Source organism: Tetranychus urticae, chromosome 1, assembly GCF_039701765.1.
Source record: "Tetranychus urticae isolate SD_2017Ah chromosome 1, NJAU_TeUrti_SD_1.0, whole genome shotgun sequence".
NCBI lineage: Eukaryota > Metazoa > Arthropoda > Arachnida > Trombidiformes > Tetranychidae > Tetranychus > Tetranychus urticae.
The window spans coordinates 10,370,079-10,394,383 of NC_142958.1; the positions used below are offsets into that span (position 1 = coordinate 10,370,079).

General features: G+C 33.3%; 4 protein-coding genes and 2 long non-coding RNA genes across 9 annotated transcripts; 3 read left to right on the forward strand and 3 right to left on the reverse strand.

Moving 5' to 3' along the window:
- Positions 1-1,242: 1,242 nt before the first annotated feature.
- On the forward strand, positions 1,243-3,235 carry LOC107361152 (DAZ-associated protein 2). Its single transcript, XM_015927899.3, has 2 exons — positions 1,243-1,563; positions 2,166-3,235. The coding sequence occupies exons 1-2, from the start codon at positions 1,542-1,544 to the stop codon at positions 2,543-2,545; spliced, it is 402 nt and encodes a 133-aa protein (XP_015783385.1). The 5' UTR covers positions 1,243-1,541; the 3' UTR covers positions 2,546-3,235.
- Positions 3,236-4,011: 776 nt separating this feature from the next.
- Positions 4,012-4,747, reverse strand: LOC107361153 (uncharacterized). The gene is made up of 3 exons (XR_016197905.1): positions 4,608-4,747; positions 4,401-4,477; positions 4,012-4,312 (listed from the first exon to the last, which is right to left on the reverse strand). It is a non-coding gene; the product is annotated as an uncharacterized LOC107361153 (long non-coding RNA).
- Positions 4,748-4,799: 52 nt separating this feature from the next.
- On the forward strand, positions 4,800-5,335 carry LOC149094554 (uncharacterized). Its single transcript, XR_016197904.1, has 2 exons — positions 4,800-5,067; positions 5,133-5,335. It is a non-coding gene; the product is annotated as an uncharacterized LOC149094554 (long non-coding RNA).
- Positions 5,336-5,452: 117 nt separating this feature from the next.
- Positions 5,453-13,972, forward strand: LOC107361151 (otoferlin). Of its 3 annotated transcripts, none has more exons than XM_015927898.3 (7): positions 5,453-5,926; positions 8,035-9,792; positions 10,009-11,930; positions 11,998-12,389; positions 12,446-13,338; positions 13,409-13,509; positions 13,589-13,972. In XM_015927898.3, the coding sequence occupies exons 2-7, from the start codon at positions 8,125-8,127 to the stop codon at positions 13,767-13,769; spliced, it is 5,157 nt and encodes a 1,718-aa protein (XP_015783384.2). In that variant the 5' UTR covers positions 5,453-5,926; positions 8,035-8,124; the 3' UTR covers positions 13,770-13,972. The 3 variants fall into 3 exon arrangements, with proteins under 3 accessions (XP_015783384.2, XP_089122331.1, XP_089122330.1); XM_089266205.1 differs by lacking the exon at positions 5,453-5,926 and adding an exon at positions 6,694-7,225; XM_089266204.1 differs by lacking the exon at positions 5,453-5,926 and adding an exon at positions 7,188-7,298.
- Positions 13,973-14,315: 343 nt separating this feature from the next.
- LOC107361424 (sodium-coupled monocarboxylate transporter 2) lies at positions 14,316-19,158 on the reverse strand. 2 transcript variants are annotated; one of them, XR_016197903.1, is made up of 16 exons: positions 18,741-19,147; positions 18,541-18,648; positions 18,328-18,396; positions 17,231-17,282; positions 17,091-17,158; positions 16,864-17,015; positions 16,660-16,800; positions 16,195-16,324; positions 16,027-16,115; positions 15,810-15,922; positions 15,672-15,739; positions 15,519-15,605; positions 15,233-15,420; positions 14,899-14,946; positions 14,755-14,834; positions 14,316-14,684 (listed from the first exon to the last, which is right to left on the reverse strand). XR_016197903.1 is itself a non-coding variant. In XM_015928254.2 (16 exons), the coding sequence occupies exons 1-16, from the start codon at positions 18,993-18,995 to the stop codon at positions 14,538-14,540; spliced, it is 1,845 nt and encodes a 614-aa protein (XP_015783740.1). In that variant the 5' UTR covers positions 18,996-19,158; the 3' UTR covers positions 14,316-14,537. The 2 variants fall into 2 exon arrangements, 1 of the variants encoding a protein (XP_015783740.1); XM_015928254.2 differs by having other exon boundaries at positions 14,899-14,996; positions 18,741-19,158.
- A 1,136-nt stretch (positions 19,159-20,294) lies between these two features.
- Positions 20,295-21,407, reverse strand: LOC107360913 (uncharacterized). The gene has a single exon (XM_015927637.3). The coding sequence runs from the start codon at positions 21,125-21,127 to the stop codon at positions 20,354-20,356; it is 774 nt and encodes a 257-aa protein (XP_015783123.1). The 5' UTR covers positions 21,128-21,407; the 3' UTR covers positions 20,295-20,353.
- Positions 21,408-24,305: the final 2,898 nt, after the last annotated feature.

Below are 24,305 nucleotides of genomic sequence, written 5' to 3' on the forward strand. Positions count from 1 at the left end.
ACTCACAGAATTGCAAGGAACGAGGACAACGCATTCTTAAATTGAATCAATCTTTGAATAGTTGGATTGAAAATGATCCATTCCATGGATTGGTGATTCAGGAAAAGGAATGGTCCTTGAAATCATACCAATGTTTTCATGGTAACCGAGTCAAGTTGTTAAAAGTAAAATTACCAATCAATAGTCTCAATTCTACAGAAAATAGATCGATATCTTTTCCATATGTTAGCTACATTGTTGTCATCACAAATTAATATTTTAGTTCTGTTATTCACCTTCATTGAATGATTGGCCCTTAATGCAGAAATGTGGAGTTTTATTTCGTTATAGTTATTGGTTGGTAATTTAGTCAACAAAACTGGTAATTCCATTGCCTGATAATGTTTAAAATTTTGCCCAAAAATTTTTGCCTCCTTGGGTATGCAACAATTGGGTCATTTATAACGGTTACAGAACAATTAATCAGCAATACGAACAGTTTTACTAAATTATGTGATTACAATTTTCAATCGCTCTAATTCTGATCCGCATGTTTTTATGTGAATCGAAATTACTGTCGAGATTTATTCGTACGATTTTGAGGTTAGCTTAAAAGGCGCCGCTTATTAGTTACAGTAAGGTACCAGATAATGAGAATGCCTTGAAATAGCTTATTTACACTATTCGCCGGGCAACTTATTTTCTTGATTATCAACTTTCTTTAAATAATCAAATTCAAGATTAATTGTGCTTTTAAACTGATTTCTTGAGTTTCTTTATTGATATTTGGGGAAAGAAAATTAGATTTAGTAAATTAATAATCAAAGAAATTTAAAGAAAATTTCAATTTTATTTAACTCTTCCATTGAGGGGTCGTTGATAAATTGATTCTCATTATCTGTACCTTACACTGTATCGAGAATCGGTGCAATTTTCACAGTCTCCATCTATGATTTTTTAATTGAACTAGAAAAAATATGCATTTGAAATATTTTTCAGCTAATGAAAATTTTGTTTGTAATTGTTGAAAGGGTTTCTTAATTTTTTAATATCCTTCATTAATTGAGCATATGTCTGACATATTATGTCAGTCTTTGCAGTTTATCAAAAAATTTAATTGTACCTTCTCATCGAATGAACCTTTATCAATTTTATGAAACATTGCAACGATGATTGAAATCAGGTTTATTGCTGATATTAAGGCTAATAATTCTTCTAACATGATCAGAGCTTTTAAAACAATCTATCCTCTAGTCACTGTTGAGATTTCGATCAATTAACATCGCATTGTTTAATTTCTGTACACATCAAAGCTTCAACTGCAACAGTTTTAATTTACCCACCAAAACAGTTAACAACCTCAAGGACAGCCAATCACAAGTTTTGTTTTCAAGTTTATTCGTTTTTTCCATTTTCTATTTCATTTTTTTCAATTGTTTGAAATTTGGTTTGTTTATTTGTAAATTAAATTAGTCACCTAACTTATTTTGCTATTTATTTGGTAAATTAAAAGTCTACTGATTGGTCCAAGTCATTTTTACTGAGTGGATATCAAAATAATAATGGGCAACAACAACTCTCGAGGTTTGTATTTAATTTTTCTTTGCTTTCAAATACTGTTTGTTTGACTATAGGAATATTAAATTGGTTATCTATTATATTAATCCAGCTTGAGTATTATCGACTCTATTATAAAATATGAGAAGCAACAGGTTACTCGACACTTTGGATTAGACGTTGTAAAAACCCTTATTCAATATATTTTCGTCTTGTAAGGTTCTGTTATAAACAAAGCTTTGTGAGTAGCTGGAAGCCCATCTTATTAAAACAGTAATTGTAACCTTATTTGATAAAGTCTGAATTCAGGTTGAGCCTAATTTTGCTATAGATTAATATCTCTTAACCAGAAAAGAGAAGAAAGAAACAGATTTTGAAGGTAGGTCTTGCAAATTTACTCATAAAAACAGATAGCTTAAGAGTTCAACTCGTGAAATTATAAAACATCATGAGCTATTTTATTTTTTACTCACTGATTTTCTCAGATTATTTGCTCAATGTACTCATAGTTGCTGAGTTGACTTATTGACGTAAACCCTATTAATATGCATTTTATCAGCTGTTTATCTTCCAACCGACATAATCTTTCTATTGATTAATTTTTTCATTTTTGATCTCTTTTGTTTCAGGTAAAAAAAATTCTCAGTCTAATCAAGATTATCCAGCTCGACCACAATCAGCTCCTCTTTATCCATCGGAACCACCTCCACCATATACACCTACACCACAACCACCTTACCAAGCTCATTCTATGGCTTATGGAATGAATCATGGACCAGCTCCTCCTCGAGGATATCCTGCTCAGACCATTGTTAATCCTGTTGTTCATGCTCATTTCGATTCAGGAGCTCGATTTGACGCTATTAGTAGGCCAAGTATTCCACCACCACCACCAGGAACATATCCCAATGCTGCTCAAATGGCAGTTGTTTCTGGACATAAAGTGATTTTGGCAAAAAAGAAGACAAGCTTTCTGGGCGATAAAGGTGCTGGATACACTTTCTGGTGAACAATCAATTGATTTTGCCTAAAAGTCAAAACAAGCATTGTTGTCATAGATATAATCATCTCGTGGTTGCTGATCTTATCCTGTTAATCACTTACCCGATGATTTGAAACTTACATGATTATCATTTTGAGATGAGGAATTTAACGTCAACATACATTGAATCTCACAAATTTATGTTGGTTAGCTCTGTCTCAATTGAATGATCGATTTGAAAGTGGAAAATGAATTAGCTTTTGACCTTTTCTATCATCTCAAGCGTCTTTTTCAATGATTTCATAAATGATTCTTGATTAATTAATTTTTAAGATCTCTTTTTACCAGATTCACTGGATTTTACAAGTTTTCAGCAAACAAATTCTGAAAATTCAATTAATTGAATGAGTTTTTATATTTTGTCAACAAAAAAACATTGTAATGAGTTGAATATAGTTTTTTATTCATAGAGTTAAATTGCTCCAAAATGCTGATTATCTTTAATACTTTGATTATATTTTTCATTTATATCAACTATAAAGCTGAATTGATCAAATAGATTGCATTACTCAGCTTAACTAAATGTTATCTCTCATTGATATATTTGTTGTATTTCACCTGATTTGCTGATTTTTTACATGTATGAATTTATCTGAGATAGAATATTGAATTTATAAAGCAATCAAATCTTAATAAAATAATCTGAGAATCACTGAACATTTATTGGATCATATTTGCTGATTTGATAAGCGAAAAAATGTTTTTCTGTGTACTGACAATTGTGAGTAATACATTATTTCAAAAATTGTAACAAATGTCTTTTTGGAGTAATCAAGTACATTAACTGATTACCCGATTCAATTACTCAGCAATGTGAAAACTTGCAAAAGTTAAAGGTTATTTACTTTTCATTAAAACATTTATCTCAGGTCCAAACTCCATTTGAATTGAGTCATGCTGATTTTGATCACTGCACAATGCTGATTACGGTAGATCTTACGCTTCTCTAGTTTAGCCAACAATTTCGGAATTAGCTTATTCCAATTTCCAAGCTTTCACGAATTCGCCTTCTCTTCCTTTCTCTCTTTCATGTCCATTTTTGCCAAAGCTTTGCATCATCCATTTTTATGTTGATGATGCGTATATAAAAGCACGTATTGAATGTATACATGACAATCAATGCTTAATTTCAGATTCAAATATAAATTGAGCTCACAAGATCAAGAGCAAAGGATGACGAGTCAGGAAGCGCGAGTTATTCAATTCAAGATATCAGCGTAACGCAGTGCATCTTAAGTTGTTGATTCACTCTGTCGCTCATTTCTCGCAATTTGTAATATTTTTATTAATAACAAGCTAACACGAAAGCATCACGAAGGCATCAAAACGGCTTGCATTTTCAGCATCAGCATGAAATTTTACTCCTTTCCTCAGTCCGATGAAAAGCTAAACTTGAAGCATATTTGGTCAGATTTATCCTTTTTTGCATAAAATTTTAGTTAACTGAGTGCGATTTAGAATCACAGGATTTCCGATAAGCTTGAAAAAAGAGTGGTTTTGAAGAAAAATCAAGCATATCTTCAATAATCATCAGTTTATTTCCATGAAAAAGTTTGATGATTAGATCTTTTATGTAATTAGAGATTCCGATGGGCTTCGTTTTTTGAAATGTAACGAATTAATACATTAACTTACCATTCCATTGCCTCGTGCATATTTTTTATTTCACGATTTTCTTTTAAAAACTTAATCCAGTTTGCATCCATTCTGGTTTGGTCGCGATACAAAATTCAACTTTAAGGTTTAAAATAAGTATCAGAATTATTGGTCATTCAATAGTCTGATTGGATTGGTTTTGAAATTGATTTGTTTCGATACCAACCTTTTCTTTGGCTTCACGGGTATTCAGAGTTTGGCCCCTTTGATCACCATTTGAAAGTATTGCCAATCTTTCATGAGCTGTAAATAGAGATGATTGATGATATTTTTCAAAAACTAAAACCATTGTTATTACTAGTGATTGGGTTAAGCTTAAAGGTTTGTTAATCTTTGTTTTTTCAGTTATCTGGTCAAAGTAAACAGTACTTACAGGTTTTAGCTTTTTAGACTGTTCTCTTCGAATGAGAAGATTCACGGCCGATTTAACTTGATTGCAACCAATAAGAGAAGAGAACTGATCAAATATCGGTCAAGTTATGCTATTTTTAGGACCATGTTTCGGACAAAATGACCTCATTTAAGGACTAGCTCTATTCTTCTCAAGCACTTTTCATTCATTTCATCTTAACCCGTCAACTTGGTCACTTCACTTTACTCTTTAACTTTACTCTGTGTTTTCACGAATCAGTCAAAAACCTTCAATATGGGCGAGTTACATTACGATGATACTGAAGTTGAAAGGTTAAACTTTTTTTCAATCATTGATATCCTTGAAAGCTTTGATTGGGTTGACATGGAAGTTTAAAATGTCAACCCAAAGAGTGCAGTCTGGTACATCAGCCAATGTGCATGGACAATGTTTATAAAAATGAAAAAATCTACAAAAAAACGTAAGTTATCAATTTTTCAACGTTTTTCCCATTTTCTAAACTTCCGTAAACTTTTATTCCTCAAGCTTTAAACTAGAAAATGTCGATGAAATGGGCTGGAAATGCTTTACCTGATGGTTTCGTCTCAATATCGCAGTAAAATGATTTGGAATCAAACAGTATTCGTTATTCAAAAAACAAAATCAACAATCAAAGAAACTAGTGAATCGATTTAAAAATTATGTAAAAACATTCAATTGCCAATAAAATTGCTCATTTCAAGTTTAAATTGTAGATTAAATTGACTCTATAACGGTTTGCCGTCAGTTTAACCAATACAACTACAATACAAAAAAATCTGGTTAATTTTAAAGCTGACAAATACAAATTTAAAATTCAAGCTTCATCATCACCTGAAGTCCAATCAATCTCGGTTATTCACAAACACAATTGAAACCAAAGAGAATAAGATAATGGCTAAAACTAGTTGAGCTAATTAAATGATTTACTATATAAACAAATGATCAAGTAAAGTATGAAGATGGACAGGTTCAATTCTCGAAATGGTTTTAAACATTCTTGCATAGCCCTCAAAACTGGTTAATTGCTGAGAAGCTGTTCACTTTGTCCATTGGGAAACCGGTTATTTTGGTTACCTTGTTTCTGTCTCTTATTATTTTCAATTCAACTTTCCATTTTGAAGCTCATCTTATTCAATCTTTCCTTTCGTTTAAATTCATCTCTTAATCAGTGAATCAAGACCAGCTAAAACCTTATTAGTTATGTAAAGCTTGTAATAACCCATATTTTCAACCAGTTTTATCAACACATGTAAATGTCCCATCAATTTGGCCAAATCAATCATTCATCATATAATCAAGTAAGTTCATCTTTTCCTATTCATAGACTATGTCAATGGTTAGTTTAATATTCAAATAAGTCATTGACTTTACATTAACTCTCTTTTAATTAACCTTCAAGTTTAATTCATTTGTTGCTCTTTTTATTAAATATTTGGATCTAAAGAAAGTGAAACAATTCATTGACTTTTCACTTAAATTTTGAATGTTTACTCCATTAACCTCCTTCTGATTTACTTACATATGATTAGCAACTAACCTATTGTTTACATTTGAATTTTTTCAAAATGATTAATGTAATTGATTATTAGTGTTTAGTTAAATGTGATTTGTCAATTTGATAACTATTCATTTCAAATTTTAGCCAAGAAAATAGTTAAGGTTGAAAAGAACAATCAAAGTGATATTGGTGATGACTTTGGTCATGCAAACGACTGATTAACAGAACGATTATCGAAGTTTGTCCAATTCAATGCAAGAAATCTTGAATAGCCAATTGATTCTTTCTATTGTTCCAGCATTGAGCAATGGATACATTGTTTACGCTGTTGAAAGAGAGGAGCAAAGTGAGGTTAAGGATCACTGAAAGGATCATGGATCAGTGTTGAGCCAGTGATGATGAGACAGACAAGATTCTCATGCCCACACTGTTACTTGTTTTATGCTGGAAAAGCCAGTCTGTAGCAACTACAAACTGTATTAAAAGCTATGTAAAAAATGGTTACAATGGCTAAAAATAAAGTTGAACCTTTTTTCTGGTTAACTTGATATACTGTAATAACACTTTAGACTTGACTTTTACTCTTTTTTTATTGTAATTTTTGTGAATCTAACTTGTCATTGTTTCTCCTCATTCTCATGGAATCTTAGATTGTCCATTTGTTAATCATTTCAACTTTGATTCAGACTCTTTCGAAATTTTGGTTTGTCTTGTCTACCCAAAAACTGGTTGCTAGTCTGTATTTTCACAGTATTTTGACTTTACCAACTTTGACTGTGTCCTTGTTGCCAGTGGCTTATCCTTTAACTACCTCAGGCTATGATTAACTGATTAAAAAACACTCTGATTCTCCTTTTGCTTGCTGATGGATAATCACTAAAAGTTGAAAAACTCTGCTGCTAACTGTGATTGGTTTACATGGTAAAATGTAATATAACTACTCCAACTAACACTTTGTAGTGACTTCTAGTGATTTAACGGATCACAATTAAAGGTATCAAATGATGGAATTTAATGCGTCTTCAGTTTGATTAGCTTCTAATGACAATTAGTTTTGCTATTGAATTAAATACAGTAACTATAGCTATTAGTTTACATGGTAAGTAGCAATATATGTTGTTGTCAATCGTTAGCCATTTGATTTCCTTGTTTGAAGAGCAAAAAGACCTCAGGTAAACCATTAATGAGCAATCAATTGCTTCTTTAATCAACCTAGAAACTTTTAACTATCTTGTTCTACCTTTCCTTTTACTCGTTAGTTAACATACATGTTCACTCCTGTGCTCCGGTAATTTGTTTATACAGTAAACCCTCTCAAATTTTCAAGTCGTGGGATTAGCATCTTGGCTATTTTCATATAATATTTAGGTAAAATAGCCCTTTTACGAATTTAATTTCGATGTTTTCGATATTTAAATTGATAATTTGTCTATTGTCTCTGTGTATTGTCTAAGAGTGCTCTCAAAATTTGATGTATTACAAAAACTGGATTAAAAGGAATTGTTTATTCTGTTACCATGACTCTGACAATTTGAGAGGGTTTACTGTAACGAAACACATGTGAATAGTTTGAAATGTGAAAAAATGTTTATTAATATTGAGAGAAGATCATAGATCTGAATTACTTTAAAGAAACAACAACTTAGCTCAATATTATTAAAGTACTGGACAATTTAAAACTTGTGTTTGATGGATTGTTGCACTTTTCATCCTAAAATATTTACTTGTAACTGTTTCTGTATGTTAATTGGATTAACTCATTGTGTGATGATTTAATCCAAGATGACAATAGAAACGTCGCCCAATACAATTTAAACCACGCAAAATGTCAACAATTAAAGCGAGTTACAAGGTTAACCAAGTGAAAAAACGACTAATGAAAATTTCCCACTTTTCCTTCAAATACAGATAACAAAGGATCTTGGTTGTAGGTTTGTCAACAAACCAGAGTTCTGGTAAAATTTGTCATCATAAACAACACCAGTTACAACAACAATCATGTTACACGAAGACAAGTCACTGTTAGCCGAAGAAAACTATGAATCACTTACTGGAGCATCAAATGAAATTGCAATTGACATTGATAATGGCGAAGACGAAACATCTGGTCCCCAAAGTATCGTTCAGCAATCATTTATTTCTGGTAATGAAGAACATCGATCGTCAATTAAACCATTCGAAGTGCTAACCGCAATCAGAGAGCCAATATTAATCAAAGAAACATCAACATCAGTTGAGCCTCGGTATTATGGATCAAAGCCAGAACAATTTGATATTGGTGTTCGTATAATAGAAGCAGCTCAACTTCCAGGTCTTGATATCAACCCAATGGTTCGTTTAATGGTCGGTGATCGTAAAAAGTCAACAACAACCCAAAAGTCAACTCTTAGTCCATTTTGGGATCAATATTTTGTCTTCTCTTTCAACCAACCACGATTAGAAATATTTCAAAAAGTAATCTCTGCAACGGTTATTGATTCCAAGGGATTGCTGAAATCAGACGAGATCATTGGATCATTTTCCTGTGATATTGGAACAGTGTTTAGTCAACCAGGACACTGTTTTCATAGAAAATGGGCAGTTCTTACGGACCTGGAAACAAATGAACCCAGAGGTTACCTAAAGTTAGATTTAACAGTCTTGTTTAAAGGAGATAGTTCATCAGATGAACCAGCAAGCGATAAAGAAGATGAAGAAGAAGCTGAACCAGAATCAGATGAATCTGAAATAGAATCAAATCTGCTGTTACCTGTAGGTGTTACTGATAGACAATCGATTAAACTAGTAATAAAGATTTATCGGGCTTATGGACTAACTAGATCAGAGTCAACGGTTAAAAAGGCTCTCAATTTAATCTCATCTTCGCCTAAATCACCTGATGCCTACGTAACAGTTACATTTGCTGGCTCTACTGGACGAACATCAACAATCAAAAAGTCATCCTCCCCTGTTTGGAACCAACAGATTACATTTGTTGATATGTTCCCAACTTTCTTCCAGAATATCAAATTTGAGATCAAAGACGAGGAACTGGGCACAGATGGACTTTTGGCAACTCACTTTTTACCCTTAAATTATATAGCAAGTGAAGGACAAGATGGTTATTTACCAACATTTGGTCCGACCTTTATTAACCTTTATGGTGCTTCAAGAGAGAGCTCAAACTCAGATAGTAAAGCTTTATCAACTGGATTAGAAGAAGGTGTTGCCTATGTTGGCCGAATTTTGATTGCCATCACAACAGAATTTGTTGATTTGATTTCACCTGATTTAGCAAGGGTTTCCATACAGAATATCAATGATCTAAACGAAAGTATTCTTGGACCTAAAAAGGAGTTTGCACTCTTTGGTATGCTCAACTCGGTTTCAAGGATTGATCCTCGTTACGCTGATAAAGGCATCAGTCTTGAATTACATATGGGTGATCCTGATGATATTGATGGTGACGGTAAAATTGATGAGGCTGATAAAAAAGCCAGAGCCAAATATCGAGGAATTTCTGTAGCAATAAAGCCAGCAAGATGTTTCTCTAATAGTCGTAAAGAGATTGCTTTCCATTTACCTTTGGACAATTTTAAGCCAATTGTTTTCCATCGGTTCAGTTGGATCGACGATACTTGGAGACTTTTCTTGTCAAATAGACTATTCAGAATTGCAAGAAATCTTGTAAGTAATTAGTTCAATTAGAGAATTGTTTATCATTAATCTAGGAAGAAAACATTGGGTATTGATAAACAGGTTTACACAAAAAACTTTGAAAGATTTGCAATGAATAGAAATTTGTGTTGAAAATAGCAACCTTTAGTTTTATTGATACCCTTACAACACCAGCCATGACATTTGACTTTAAAACGGTTTAACATTTAATTGTTTCTATTTTAGGCAACTGGACTTGCTGATGTTGATGCATTGACTGTTACTCGTGAATTTGATGCAGCCTGTCGATTACTTGGTGTTCTCAATCAATTCATTGAAGATTGTTCTAGTTTCTTGCGTTATTTATCTAGTCTAGTCGAACCACCAGGAAGATCAATATTGGACGATAAAAAAGTGATTCAACAGCGAGAAAAAATTGAAACATTATCCAGAGAAGCTTCATCAATGAGAGATTCCCTTGCAACTGTAAACATTGTCCCGATAGCACAAGCTTTATTGTCATTTGTAAATGAACTTAACGAACTCTCAACCCTGCTCCACATAACTTTTCCAGATCTATTTTTATCAATGTTGGTTGATGGTAAACGAGTAGCTCAAGCTCGTATCCCAACTCGAGATATTGTATACTCGCCTGAATTGGATAGCAGAGGCATTTACTCGGCAAAATTTAGATCAATGCTACTTCGAGCAGCAGGCCAACCTAATGGACAGATTCGAGCTCAAGTTGATATCCTATCTTGGTTTGGAGTTGCTGAACATTTGTCAACTATTGTTGACCATATACCAAAAGGATATACTCCTGACCCTTCACTCGAATCTCTTCACAAACCTGATTCTTGTCCACCAACTCATCTGAAGTATCCTGAGAGATCTGTGTTTCAATCAAGAGCGCATATATTTCAAGCTAGATCCCTCGTTGGCGCTGACACATCAGGCCTTTCAGATCCTTACTTGAAAATATACTATGACAAGTGTATTTTAGTTTCTCAGGTTAAAGAGAAAACATTATCACCATGTTGGGATCAGTTAATAATTGGAGCTCCCATTAGTTTGATTGGTACTAGAGATGATATTAAAGCGTCTAATTTAACTGCTCTTGTTGAAGTTTATGATCGTGACATTATTGGTGACGATGAATTTATTGGAAGAGCCAAGGTAACTTTTGATCATGTACGCTTTGCTGATGAAACTTATGTATATCCTCGACTCAATTGGTTCGATGTTTCGCTGAATGGCTCTGAAAGTGGTCAACTATTGATGGCTCTTGAGTTACTCCAGATTAGTGAAAAAGATAGTACAGAAGACTATCCAGGAACATTACCAGAACCAACCCAGGTGGTGGACAATATTAAGATTTACTCTATTCCTCAACAAATAAGGCCAAATCTGTCTAAATATAAATTACAAGTCATCTTTTGGGGCGTTCGTAATTTAAAACGTGTTAAATTGCTTTCTGTTGATAAACCCAAAGCTGAAATTGAACTTGGTGGAACCATCATTTCATCATCAGTTATCCCAAATTATTCAAAGAATCCTAATTTTCCCAGTTTTCGTAAGGAAGTTGAACTATTTTTGCCTGATCAAGAGTTTTATTGTCCACCATTATCAATACGTGTTGGTGATTGTCGAGCTTTTGGTCGATTCACTCTCGTTGGTAGCCATGTTATCCGTTCACTGTCTAAATACATTTTCAATAAAGATAAGCAAATTGATTTGACTCATTTACCCAAACGGCATGTTATCATTGATCTCGATCATTTAAAGCCTTTATCAATGAATGATCAACCTGATGCCGTTATATCACCGGGAAGTGGAAAGGTCATAAGATTACCTGATGATGGAACCATTGAGACAGAAAAAAAGGCAAAGATGGAATCAGGAGACAAGGAAGAAGTTGATTGGTGGATGAGATATTTTGCTTCGAAAAGCAATGGAAATGGAAATGGCATGAATGGTCGTAGACAATCAAGTCTTATTCCAAATCATTTAACACTCAAAATATATCCCGATGAACTGGAGAAACGATTCAATGGTGATAGTGCTGATAATAAATTAACCTCGTTTCCTTTAAAAAGAGGTAAATTTGAAGACGATACCTCTGATTTGAAAAATATGGGAGTCTTTAAAGGCGCTTTTAGATTATACAAGTAAGATTCATTCAAATTCATTTACCTTTGATTTTTTTGACCAAGTTTGCCTTCTTTCAATTTAAAGATACCCATGGAAGAATGGAATTCATCTTATGGACATTCTAACCAACAACGATCCAGTCAAGGTTCTTGTTCGTGTTTACATCGTGCGTGCATATGATGTTGTACCAAGAGATGCTAATGGTAAAGCTGATCTTTATCCCATCCTTAAACTCGGATCCAAAAAGATTGACGATGTTGACAACTTTGTGCCAAATTGTTTGGATCCGATATTTGGACGCTTCTATGAATTTGAGGCCACTTTTCCTCATGAATCAACTTTGACAATCTCGATGAAAGATCGTGATGCATTCTCAACTGATGAATTAATTGGACTTACAACAATAGATCTTGAAGATAGGTTCTACACCAGTCATAGATCTTCATGTGGATTACCAAGATCATATCAAGTATCAGGTAACTATTAATAGCAATATTAACAAGAGATTAAGATTTGATTGCTTTCACTTCAGGTCCTGGTAAATGGCGGGATTCACTCAAACCCAGTCAAATATTGACAAAATTATGTCGTGATTTAAAAATGTCGAATCTTGTTATAGCCAAGAAATATATACAAATTGGTAAGATACTGTTCACTCGTAAGCAAGATGCTTCCCCTGAATCAGCTGAGATTCCCCATGAAGATGAACAATTAGCGTTAGGAGTACTCAATTCATGGAAAGAAGTATTTGGCTACTCTCTTGTCCCTGAACATGTGGAAACTCGTTCATTATATCGACCTGATAAACCTGGGGTTAAACAAGGCAAACTTGAAATGTGGGTTGATTTGTTTAGATTGAGCGACCCTCGACCTCCACCACTAGATATATCGCCAAGAGCACCTAGAAGTTATGAATTGCGAGTAATAATATGGAATACTAAAGATGTTATTTTAGATGATGATTCATTCGTGTCCGGTGAAAAAATGTCTGATATTTACATCAAAGGCTGGATTGATGATCCTAAATTATCACAATCAACTGATATACATTATCGTTCGGTTACCGGGGAAGGTAATTTCAACTGGAGATTTGTATTTAGATTTGATTTTCTCCCGGCTGAAGGTGTGATTATAATTAGACGTAAGGATAACTTTTTCGCTCTTAATTCAACTGAATTGAAGTTACCCTGTCGATTGAATCTACAAGTTTGGGATTACGATTCTTTCTCTGGTGACGATTTCCTTGGATGTCTTCCTCTTAATTTACTGGAGTTTCCTAGAGGAGCGAGAACAGCAAAAGATTGTAGTTTATCTATTTTGAATAACAATTTAAGACATTCCAAGATTAATTTGTTCAGAGAGAAACGGACAAGAGGTTGGTGGCCTTTTTATGCAAAACTATCTGGTGGTGAAGAAGAGTTGACAGTAAGTTAAATATCCATTAATTTATACTTTAATTGATTAAAATCAATCAAAATTTTTAATTCATTTTCAGGGTAAAGTAGAAGCTGATTTTGAGCTGTTGACTGCAGAAGAAGCTGATGCTAATCCAGTTGGCTTAGCACGTGAAGCCCCTCAACCTCTAGACCAGCCTCAGTAAGTTTTAATGTTTTTGTTTAAATAAGTTCAAGTTGTTTGCTTCACTCGACTAATGGTTATAATCTTTACATTACAGACGACCTGAAAATTCATTTTTATGGATAACTAACCCATGGAAATCATTTCGCTACATTATCTGGTCTCGTAGAAAATGGTTTTTCCTTAAAATGATGATCTTCATCTTCTTATTTCTCTTCATTTTGCTATTCGTCTATTCATTGCCGGGTTATACGGTGAAAAAAATTATCGGAGCTTAACATATTTCCCTTGCGATTATGTGTCAATATGTATTTCTTAATTAATTTGACAAATCAAGTTTATTCAACTTTACGCTTGAGTTCCATTGGTACCAATACATGAACAAATTGCGATCATTTTTCATACTAAATGGCTCACAATCTCACAATGAAAATATTGTAATGTAAATGACAACAGAACAATAAATACTCGATAAATTTAATTTCGTTAATATTCACCCAACAACTTGTGCGACGATTAGTTGAATTAATCAGACAAACCACTATGAATCCCTTCAGGTTGTCCAAGTCAATCGGAAACTCAATTCATGTGCATTCAAAATAGGATAATGGGAGATGCAAGTGATTAGCTATTAGATGTACTCAGAGCCTTTGTTGCAGCTTAGCCAAAATCAAGTTATTATTAATAATATAAATGAGAAACACGCATTTGAATGTACTTAACTTGGATATTTCAGCATCTATCAATGTCTAGCTCTATCCATGATTACCTCAGTCTCTTCGATATGCAAAACTAACAGAAAAACTTGAACAACAATTTATGGATAATGTTTCAAATGCATCAAAATTTATTGGAAAATCTTTTTTACAAACCAATTAGGTCTTAACTGTAAATTGATCGGATCCACCAGATCCGAAGTGATTTACTTCATTGCTTTATCAGCTTTTCAATAAAATGATACTTCTCATTAAATTGAATCAACATATTTAAGCGATAGTATTTTCGCGACTTGGCTTTTTCAACCATTTTGACTAATTTGGATTGATTCATACTTGAGAAAGCTTCGGTGTATCAGATTCCAATTTGATATCGTCTTTTACACCTTGATTTAAAAGTTCAATCTCACTATTAAAATTGGCCTTTTTATCACAACTTGCGCTTGCACTTCCATTCACACCATTAGTTGGTATTTTCTAGAGGAAAGAAAATTATAATAATTAACATTATTTCGAATAGGCAAATGCATCGAAATGATTTTCTAACCTTTTTGTCCTCGAGATTCTTAGGAAGAAGCCACCAAACCAATGGACTTAAATATCTTTTATCTTTAACATTACTGCCTCCTGTGAATCATATGAGTTAATTATAATTATAATTGTTGATAGTTTCATAGATTGTTGAACTTACCTGTGAGTAAACTAATGACGATACCAGTTGTTATTGAAATTAAGAAGCCTACAAAAGATATAAGATAGTAACTCACATGGAAAAATTGATTCAAACCTCTGGAAAAATAAATGATAGAAAATATCGTCAGGATTTATTCTTATAGTTTGATATCAAAAGCTTTGTGAGATAATTTCGTGTTATTCGACTATTTTTGTCGCTCTTTAGCTATCAGCTTTTATCGAGGCCTTTCAAGCTTTATATTATAAACTTTTCTGATTTTTATGGAACACACAGAATAAGCTCGAAAATTTTCATTTTCATCAAACTATTTAAGGTAAGATATTTTATTTACTCAGGCTTATATTCCCATGGTTTGATGTAAGGATCAGGTGAGATTGGTGACCCAAAAGCTAGTGAAATGTCGTAAGAACAATTATCAGTCGAAACTGGAAGACGAATTTTGGGTCTCAGATTAAACACAGCACCAAGAGCCATGAAAAGCGAAATGATCAGTCCGGATAAAAAGCCACCAATAGCACCCTTTTGAGTACACATTTTACACAATTAATTGAGTTCGTTGTTGAAATGGCAATCAAAGTTATTCAAAAGTGAATTAAACAAAAACTTATATAACATACTTTAGCGTTTCCAAAAGGAATGAAAATACCCAAAGTAAAAAGAGCTAAAAGAGGTCCGCTTATTGCACCAACTAAAGCTGCTGAAGCCTGTAACAAATAGTCAAGCATCAGTTCTCAATGAATTATCACAATGATAACAATAAAAGGCCAAACCTGCAAAACAGTCCCGAGACGCCCAATGAAAAAAGCTATTCCAATCGAGGAGAGTCCATAAAGCGCAGCTAAATTTAAATTAAATAAATTTTTGATCATCAGATTAATAGTTCAACTATCATCAGTTTATAAACGCACAAAGTCCTTTGGTTATCCTAGCTTGAGTCTGGTCGGTTGTTCCACTGAAATGTCGTCGCAAAAAATCATCCCATGTCAAAGTAGCCAGTGCATTATAACCAGATGAAAGTGTGCTGTAATTGAATGACAATCATTGATAGCAAATTCATTAATCGTTTAATAATATTATATGTACCACAGATGTACGCTCTTCAAACAGATTTCAGAGTTGTTTTACCTTAGAGAACCACTGAAAACCCCAACGACAAAAACACCCGAAAGTCCAGGTATTCGTGATAATGTATCTTGAACATATAAAGGCATCATCTATGAGCAAGAGAAACAAGTTATTTGAGATATTTAAAATCATTGAATAAACTTGATTGCATTTCATTCGAGTGAATACCTGATCATGTCTTTCAACAATTCCAAGTGAAATCGGATCACAAGCATGATACTTTGCGTAAATTATGATTCCAGACCAAATGGCTAATATAGCGATCACTAAAACTCCAGGTACATTCCAGAACAATGCTCTAGAGCGGAATAAAAATTCTCTGGTTTAAAAGGTTCAACCACTAAATGAAATGTTCAAGCATAAGTTTTAGTGAAGTTTTCACTTCTCTCAATGAAATGAAAATCTGATAAATCTAACAACGATGGCTGTTAAGTTGTCAACAAGAAATTTTTTTCTTTCTACTTTTCTGTACCTTTGCAACATGCGAGGGTAACAACTCAAGACAAGATAATTTATTAGCAATAATATTAGTTGAAGCAAGGCTAACTGACGCAGTCGACTGTAAGCTATTTCAATTGACTGTTTGATTGGACTTTTTAATTAGAGTTCAACTAATTATAATTGTAATCTTACTGACGAGCCTTTTCCTTTGATTCTAAACAACAATATCTTTGAACTTGAGTTTGTTTCGAGCAGTAGACACCAGTCCATCCAATAACGGACCCCAAAAACACGACCCAAAAGTTATCATTACGATAGATGTTGAAATCAAAGCTATTTAAAAGTAGAAAAATTATCAATTATTGAATTCTGAAAATGATAAATTTGATTATTTACTTGAAAAAGTTGACTCTTCCACCTTGATTAGCAATTCTCCATGGCTCAACAAAACCCATTTCAAATGAGCCAACAATAACCACCATCAGAAGGCAGTTCAACATTAAAAAAAATTGAATTACATCTGACCAGATGACGGCTTTAATTCCTCCCTAGATTCATTGACGATTAATCAGTTGTTAATGGCCAGTACTTAGTTGATTAGTGCTCTTGCTCTATTAGCTTACCATGGTTGTATAAAAGGTGCATATCGCCCCAACAACTAAGATGGACGTGTTGACGGACAAAGGAGTTACTATTCAAGTGAGGATAAACATCGAAATCAAATGGACGTTATTATGTCTATTGTTAATTAAGAAACAATTACCTGAACTGAGAGCCAAGGAGGGTCCATAGAGCACTACACCCATGTAGGGAAGCTGTGAGATGAAGAGGAAGGAAAGGGTTAATGAAGCGTTGAGTAAACAGTCGACACTTGCTTATCAGTGAGCAGGTGATACTTAACCACATAATCAAAATTCGTCAATCAACAATCATCTTACTTAATTGTAATCGACTCAAGTCTCTGTAGCTCAGTTTGTTCCAGATTAGGTCATAGAGCTTTTCAAAACTATTGTTAACTAAACTTCCTTCCATTGTTTCATTATTTAATTATTAATAATGAGACTGATACGTTTGAAGTAATGTGTTAACAAAGAATTGACCTGTTTAATGGATTGCAATTGACAGTAATTCAAAACAAATGCTGACTTGAGTCAACTACGATATCAATTGTGAACAATAAACAACAATAGCAATAAACAGCAACAATTTGATCACAGACACCAGATGGTTTACTTGGGACTTTTCATTAAATGCAAACACTTAACACCATTAACCTTAATAATGATAAAAGGTCGATTTAATGATAGTATTTTAGACATCAATCGACATCTTTTTCTTATTATCCCAATTGTTGGTAACAAACTTCAATCAAGATCTACCATCAGATCAACTTGTTCAGATGAAATTGAGTTAATTGCCTGGTTCGATCGGTAACTAATTCAAATTGTCAAAGGACAAACGATTGGATCCAGAGTCACAAACAAGGTATTAATCATATAAGTAAAGTTATGAATTACGATTTTTAAAGTCACACTTTTCATTTGCAGATGAATTCATTTTTACTCATAGTATTTTCATGTGTCCATCTCATGTGAAATTAATGTTGCAATCAATCTGTTCTCAATCAAGGTAATCATGATTTTACCTTGAAATAATTTATATTCATTTGTATTATAACTTTTCTAGTTTTTAGTGTTTAACTTTTTTCTTAACATCAAATGAAAAGTAAATTTGCATTCGGCAAGTTGTTATTGTTCAAGAACAAAACAAACGAAGAGTGAAAAAAGTAAAACAAATCAAGTATTAAAATGAAACCCAATATCATGCAGCAATTTTTATTTGATTATATTGATTACTTACAGTTGCAAGAATGAATCCCAATGAGCCAATAATTCGTATTTCTGGAGATTGAAAGCGTAACGACAAATACTGCCTCAGGAATGAATTGCGATGAAGATGATGAACACATCAGAATATGAAAAATCATGATCAACACTTGCGATATTTACTGTCTTGCTATGCATAACCTTGATTAAGGATTAACCTTAATTTGATTAAACTGTTTAAACTTACCTTATTAACACTGATGACATTAAGATCATAATAAAGTGGCATAAAGATGTAAGAAGCCAATAGAATTGCAATTAAAAAGGAAATCATGTGGACACTGTATTGGGTTCCCTGAATTGAGTTCAAACGGTAATAATAATAGGATTGATGGTCATTCAGGGCTTTGCATTAGTTTCAACAGAACCTTTTCAATATTAACTTACTAGAAGGTAAACTTCAGCTGGAACACCAAGAATTGTATTTGTTGACATGAATGAAGCGGCTAATGAAAGAGCTACTGGAATCACACTCAGGTTCCGATTACCTGTTAAATAGGCTGAATTGTTGGCTTTCTTTCGATCTTTGCACCAAAAGAAAACACCGATTCCAGATGAGACGGCAAGAAGAGCGGCAAAAACGAGGTAATCAATTATGGTGAAATTGTGTTTGGAATAAGCTATTGTTGTTTGATTATTCATTGTTGATTCTGACGTCGATGAAAGTAACTTAAACTAGTGTTAAACAAAGTTGACAAAACTTTTATTGAGTAAAGTTAGGTTTGGATATTATATTATTTTTGAACATTGAAGTGCTGTACAAGTTTGATTTGAATGCAATTAGTTACTAACACTTAATCGGGAGAAAGAGCGAGTGAGCTGAGTTGGTGGGGAAACTTTCATTCACGATGAGTCTGAGGAAAGAGGAAGAAACTGGGAGGAGAAATGATTAATTGAATCAAGTATCTTTGATGCGGAAAAATAGATTCACAGTTTTGCTTTCATATTTCTTCATCAGCTTAACCTTCAAAAGTAATTTAATTTATCCAAAATTCATTTAGTTTCATTGCAACAATGAATTGGGCAATCATGAAAATGAATTGACTCGATAATCGAAGTGAATTGAAGTCTTTAAACTTCTATTTTCGTTGAAATAACTAACAATTTTCAAAGATTCCATTCACTCATGAACAATCATCTGTAACATGAATTTGAAAACATGATGCACAACAACCAATGTGTTATGGGTAAGAGAAAGCACGAACACTAAACTAATACAACGACTACAACTAACTTATTGTTAATTAAACAAGTGTTCAGGTCAGTGAGGTGGTCGAAACTCACTGAATCCTCATCGGGCTCATTTTTAACTAATCAGTGACTTTCAATTAACGTACGAGAAATAGTTAAGTCCTACGATCGAAACGAGATGAGCTGAAAAAGTCAAAAAGGAAAAGAAATGAACCCAAGTATCGCAAGTTAAGTTGATCCTTTATGAGACTAGCAGCAAAGTTTGATGAAGTTTGTCAATTAATAACTGGATGTTTTTGTGTGTTTAGATATTTTTATGTGTTCATTTAAGGTAAGGAACTTGAGACCGAAAATCATGATTGCCCAAATAGTTTAGTTTTTATGTCCCGTCAACTTTAAAAGTTTTAACTCGAATTGATTGTTTTGTATTGTATTATTAAAGCAATCAACATAAAAAAACATTCCTGTGAATCCATTTACATCGATTCAGTAATGAATGAGCAGGCGATAAGATTCAATCAAGGTTAGATGAGATGGATTGGATCTCTAAACATTTTCCCAACATTGTTTTGTAACACTTTACCACTGATGTTTCGATAATATAACAACATTGAGCACTTTGATAAAGCACTAAAGGATGAATCATTTTTTATTTTCAAGTGAATTTTCAAGTGAATTTTTTAATAAACCTAGACTAAGCAGCTGAAAAATATTAAATATTAAAAACTCAAAATATTTGAGAATGAAAACTTATAGATGGTTAAAGCGAGATTTATTTAAATTTTAAATTAAAATTAAATTTTTATATTTTACTGTACAGAAATCATGATATCAGGATCAATTCCCAAAGTGACATAAGAAGTATAACTACCATCTTGTGATTTCAACTCAATGATATTGTCTTGGCCATGATCTGCAGCGAAGAACCTATCTTGTTCATTCAATAGGATTTCATTGGTATTTTGTGAATAAGGTTCAACTAGTCTTGCTTGTGTTGGCAATTCACGCTTAAAGTAAAGCTGTCCAATATAAGTTATTGAATCGCTTTCTGCAACTGCTTTATGGTATACTTCAACATGTATGTGTAAACAACGAGCATAATACCAACCAGGAAGAATCGTTTTAAAGTTTACTTCACCATGTTCATTGGTTTTCTGGAAGCCACGAAGAAATCGAACATCATCAATTGGTTTTGGACGATAAGTTGGTTTAGGGAAGCTATTGAACTCTTGAACACCGGAATAGTGACCTGTAGCATTGGCATTCCAGATGTGAACATACAAGTCGGATAAAGGCAAACAATCACTGGCATTAGTCAAACGAATCGTCAAATCAAGTGGTATGCCAACTTGACCATCAGTAATATCAGATCGCTCAAAGTCATCAGGTAAAAAGTATGGACCTTCAGTCGTGAATGGGGCGAGGACACAAGTGTGTTGATTGGCTTCTCTCTTGTATCGGGCACAATTGGTTACTGTACGATCATGATCAACGAATTTACCAGGTCTTTCTAAATGAGCTGAAACAAAAACAATGTTGAAGCAAATTAACAAGATTGAAATTGGAATAACTGATTTATTCATGTTGAAGTTGATTGAATTTATTTTATTGATTCAAACAAGTTAACTTATAATAGTAATAAATTGAAAGTGGAGAAAAGTTGATCTGAAATGAACGACAAATAATTGGCTTTATAAATATATTTGCAAAATTAATCAGATGAACAATACTGGGAAATCTGATGATCTCGTTTGTCATTTTTGTACAATTGTTGAAAACAATTCTGTGCATAGATAATATAATATTATATTGTTACATATTATTAAGCAAAACCATGTAATGATTAAATCTAATCACTATCATTCCTATCAATGAAACTTTCATTATATTTTCCAAGCATTTTAATCATCATTTTAATCATTAGCTAAGATTATCTATTTACGCATTAAAAAACTTTATTGTTTAAAATTGAATGTCAAGAGCGGGTGGCACTTTTGGAACACTTTTTTCTGGTTCTTTCTATTGTTTACAAAATATTATTCAATTTTTATTTTCAGGCCACTTCAATAAAAATATAAGTTCTAAATCATTGCCGATGTTTCTGTTCGAGAAATTATTTCTTCATTTATTAGTTATTATAATTTAAGATGCATTAAGATGCATTCATTTCAATCTAATCATTCGTCTGAACAAGATAATTCAAGTCATCATCAAGTTTTCATTTCCCTGTGTCTTGATCTATTATTCATTAGGAAATTATTAAGCTCTACACCGAGAATCTAAAAAGATTCCAAAATATTTAAATCTTAAATTAAAATTATTCATTCAAGAGAAGAGCGCTTTTTGCAGAATTGAATAAAGCTGAAAAAAGGTCAATTAATATGAGCTTTCAGTCGAAGTGAGTATTTGTTTGAAAAGAAATCTTTTTCTCGATAACACGAAGGAATATTTCGATTATCCGTTAAGTACCATCACGATCTAGATTGGGTTCAATCATGTATAATCAAATCTCCTGTTTAACTACTTAGAACACGTTAGTCATAAAAACTTTTGAAAAGTATATGTAGATAAAGGGCTCAAACCCATTTTTCATTAAAAAAACTGATTGGTTAATAACGATGCTCGATAATTCTCTGGAGTTCGGTGAATGGTCTTGTAACTTTTCGTTTGACTATTCTGCATATTACGAATCCCGTCTGATTTTGATAAAACTTGGTTTACATACTTATTTTGTCATGAGATTTTGATTTATGAAGTCCCTACTTGCGGAAATTCCTACTTCTGGAGATACCTAAGTGGCTCATATCTCATGATTGGGTATACTATAGTATTTAGCCGAACATGGATCACATATTTGGATAACCCAGATAAGGCATTTCAGGCAAAAATGGTTAGAATGAGAGAAATTAGTATAACTGAACCATAGGTAAAAACGATTGAAGAAAGTGATTGTGCAGGCCTGGATCGTTCATACACCAGTTGGTTCTCGCCTCGCATATGATTCGGCTATTTCGTATTGTAAATAATGAAAAACCTAGAAAAAAGGCAAAGAAATGTTAACTGAACAACGATTTCCGTGTAGACACACGTAGCATTCCCTAACTTGAGCGGAAAAAGTTTTGCAATTACAGGTACAGTGAACAGAATTTATTCTTTACTACCATGCAAGCAAACTTCGTTCTCTGCGATGTAGAAGGCTAGCAGGGCTTTCCCAAACCGCTCGGCTGCTTTGCAAGTAGCACCATACGCGTGTTAGTCCATCTAACATAACTCACATTATCATACCAAGCACTAACGCAACCTACCCTACTTTATCGTGTCCTGCCTTGTCATGCCCATACATACCTAACCATACCCTAACCAACGTAGTCTGCCTTACTGTACTCAAGCTTACCACATCCTACTGTGCCTTACCGTTTGATACCTACCCTACTCTAACCTACCCTACTCTAACCTGCCCTAACTTAACCACCCTAAACTAAACTACTATCTCTTACTCTACATTAGCCTGCCCTGGCCATCCCTAGCATATCATGAATTTCAACATGCAAGTCTATGGAAAATTTAAAATTGTTATTTATTCAGGGGTATGCAACCTAATTTCCTAATTCTAACGTAGCTGTTGGTAATTTACATGATGAGATATCGCTCAAAAGTCACAGATACATACATTATGATGTGTACTATCGAATGTTATGCTATTGATATAGTTGAGGTCAACCAATTAGTGCTTTGAGAGAAAGATCTGCAAAAATGACGTTTTCAATGGTTTTTCTTCTGTAACTTCACTGCGCATTCGTGTATCTTTATGAAATTACTGTAGAATTAATGTAGGACTTGATGTCTTCTATCGAAATACCATGTGTGTATTTATATATTGTGGGTCCGGAGATATATCAGCTACTTCTGGTATCTCCGGGAGTAAGCATTTCTGCAAGTAGGGACTTCATAGATCAAAATCTCATGACAAAATAAGTATGTACACCAAGTTTCATCAAAATCAAACGGGGTTCGTAATATGCAGTCTTACCCAATAGTCCAATAGACTCTACAAATGCATTGTACAATATTTATGTTTGAGAATCGAGGTAAGTAGCCGTTAGTAAGTGGTTCTGCCCAACTCTACTCTAGAGTTAATCGAACTATTTTATAGCCATTTTATAGTCAGTAAAATTTGATAGATGCCAATTGAATAAGATAGCTAGCCTTGATGATAGTAATCAAAATAGTACAAGGCGTCCGTCAATCAATCTAGTTGCCAAAGAAAGACAAACAAAATCTGCAAATTCAGGCATCATCCTTATGTGTAGGAGACCATTTTTGATTTATTCATTTAAATTTATATTAACTGTTTATTAATATTTATTTTTAAAGGCTCTTGAAAAGTCAACGCGCTCCAGCGGAAACATGATGCCGATCAATAGATACGATTTTTAAATCATGTTAAATTGGTTTCGTGAACAACCCCATGAACAACATTCGATGTAGCTAAAAAATAGATCAATTGAAGCGACTCTTAAAGACCTTTCAGTCGAAATACGATCTGAAAAATTCGGATAAGTCGTTTGAAAGATATTCAATTTTGAAGAGAACTTTAGCTTCAAAAAGATGACTTAATCTCAAAAATTAGTATCTGTCTATGAGAGTTTAACAGTGTATCAAAAAGAATCTTCCAAACATTTTTTTCTCTTCCGAGTTCGAGCGATGATTGTGAAGTGACTTTTGTTTTTTTCATTGTGGATTTCTCAGATATCAAAGCTA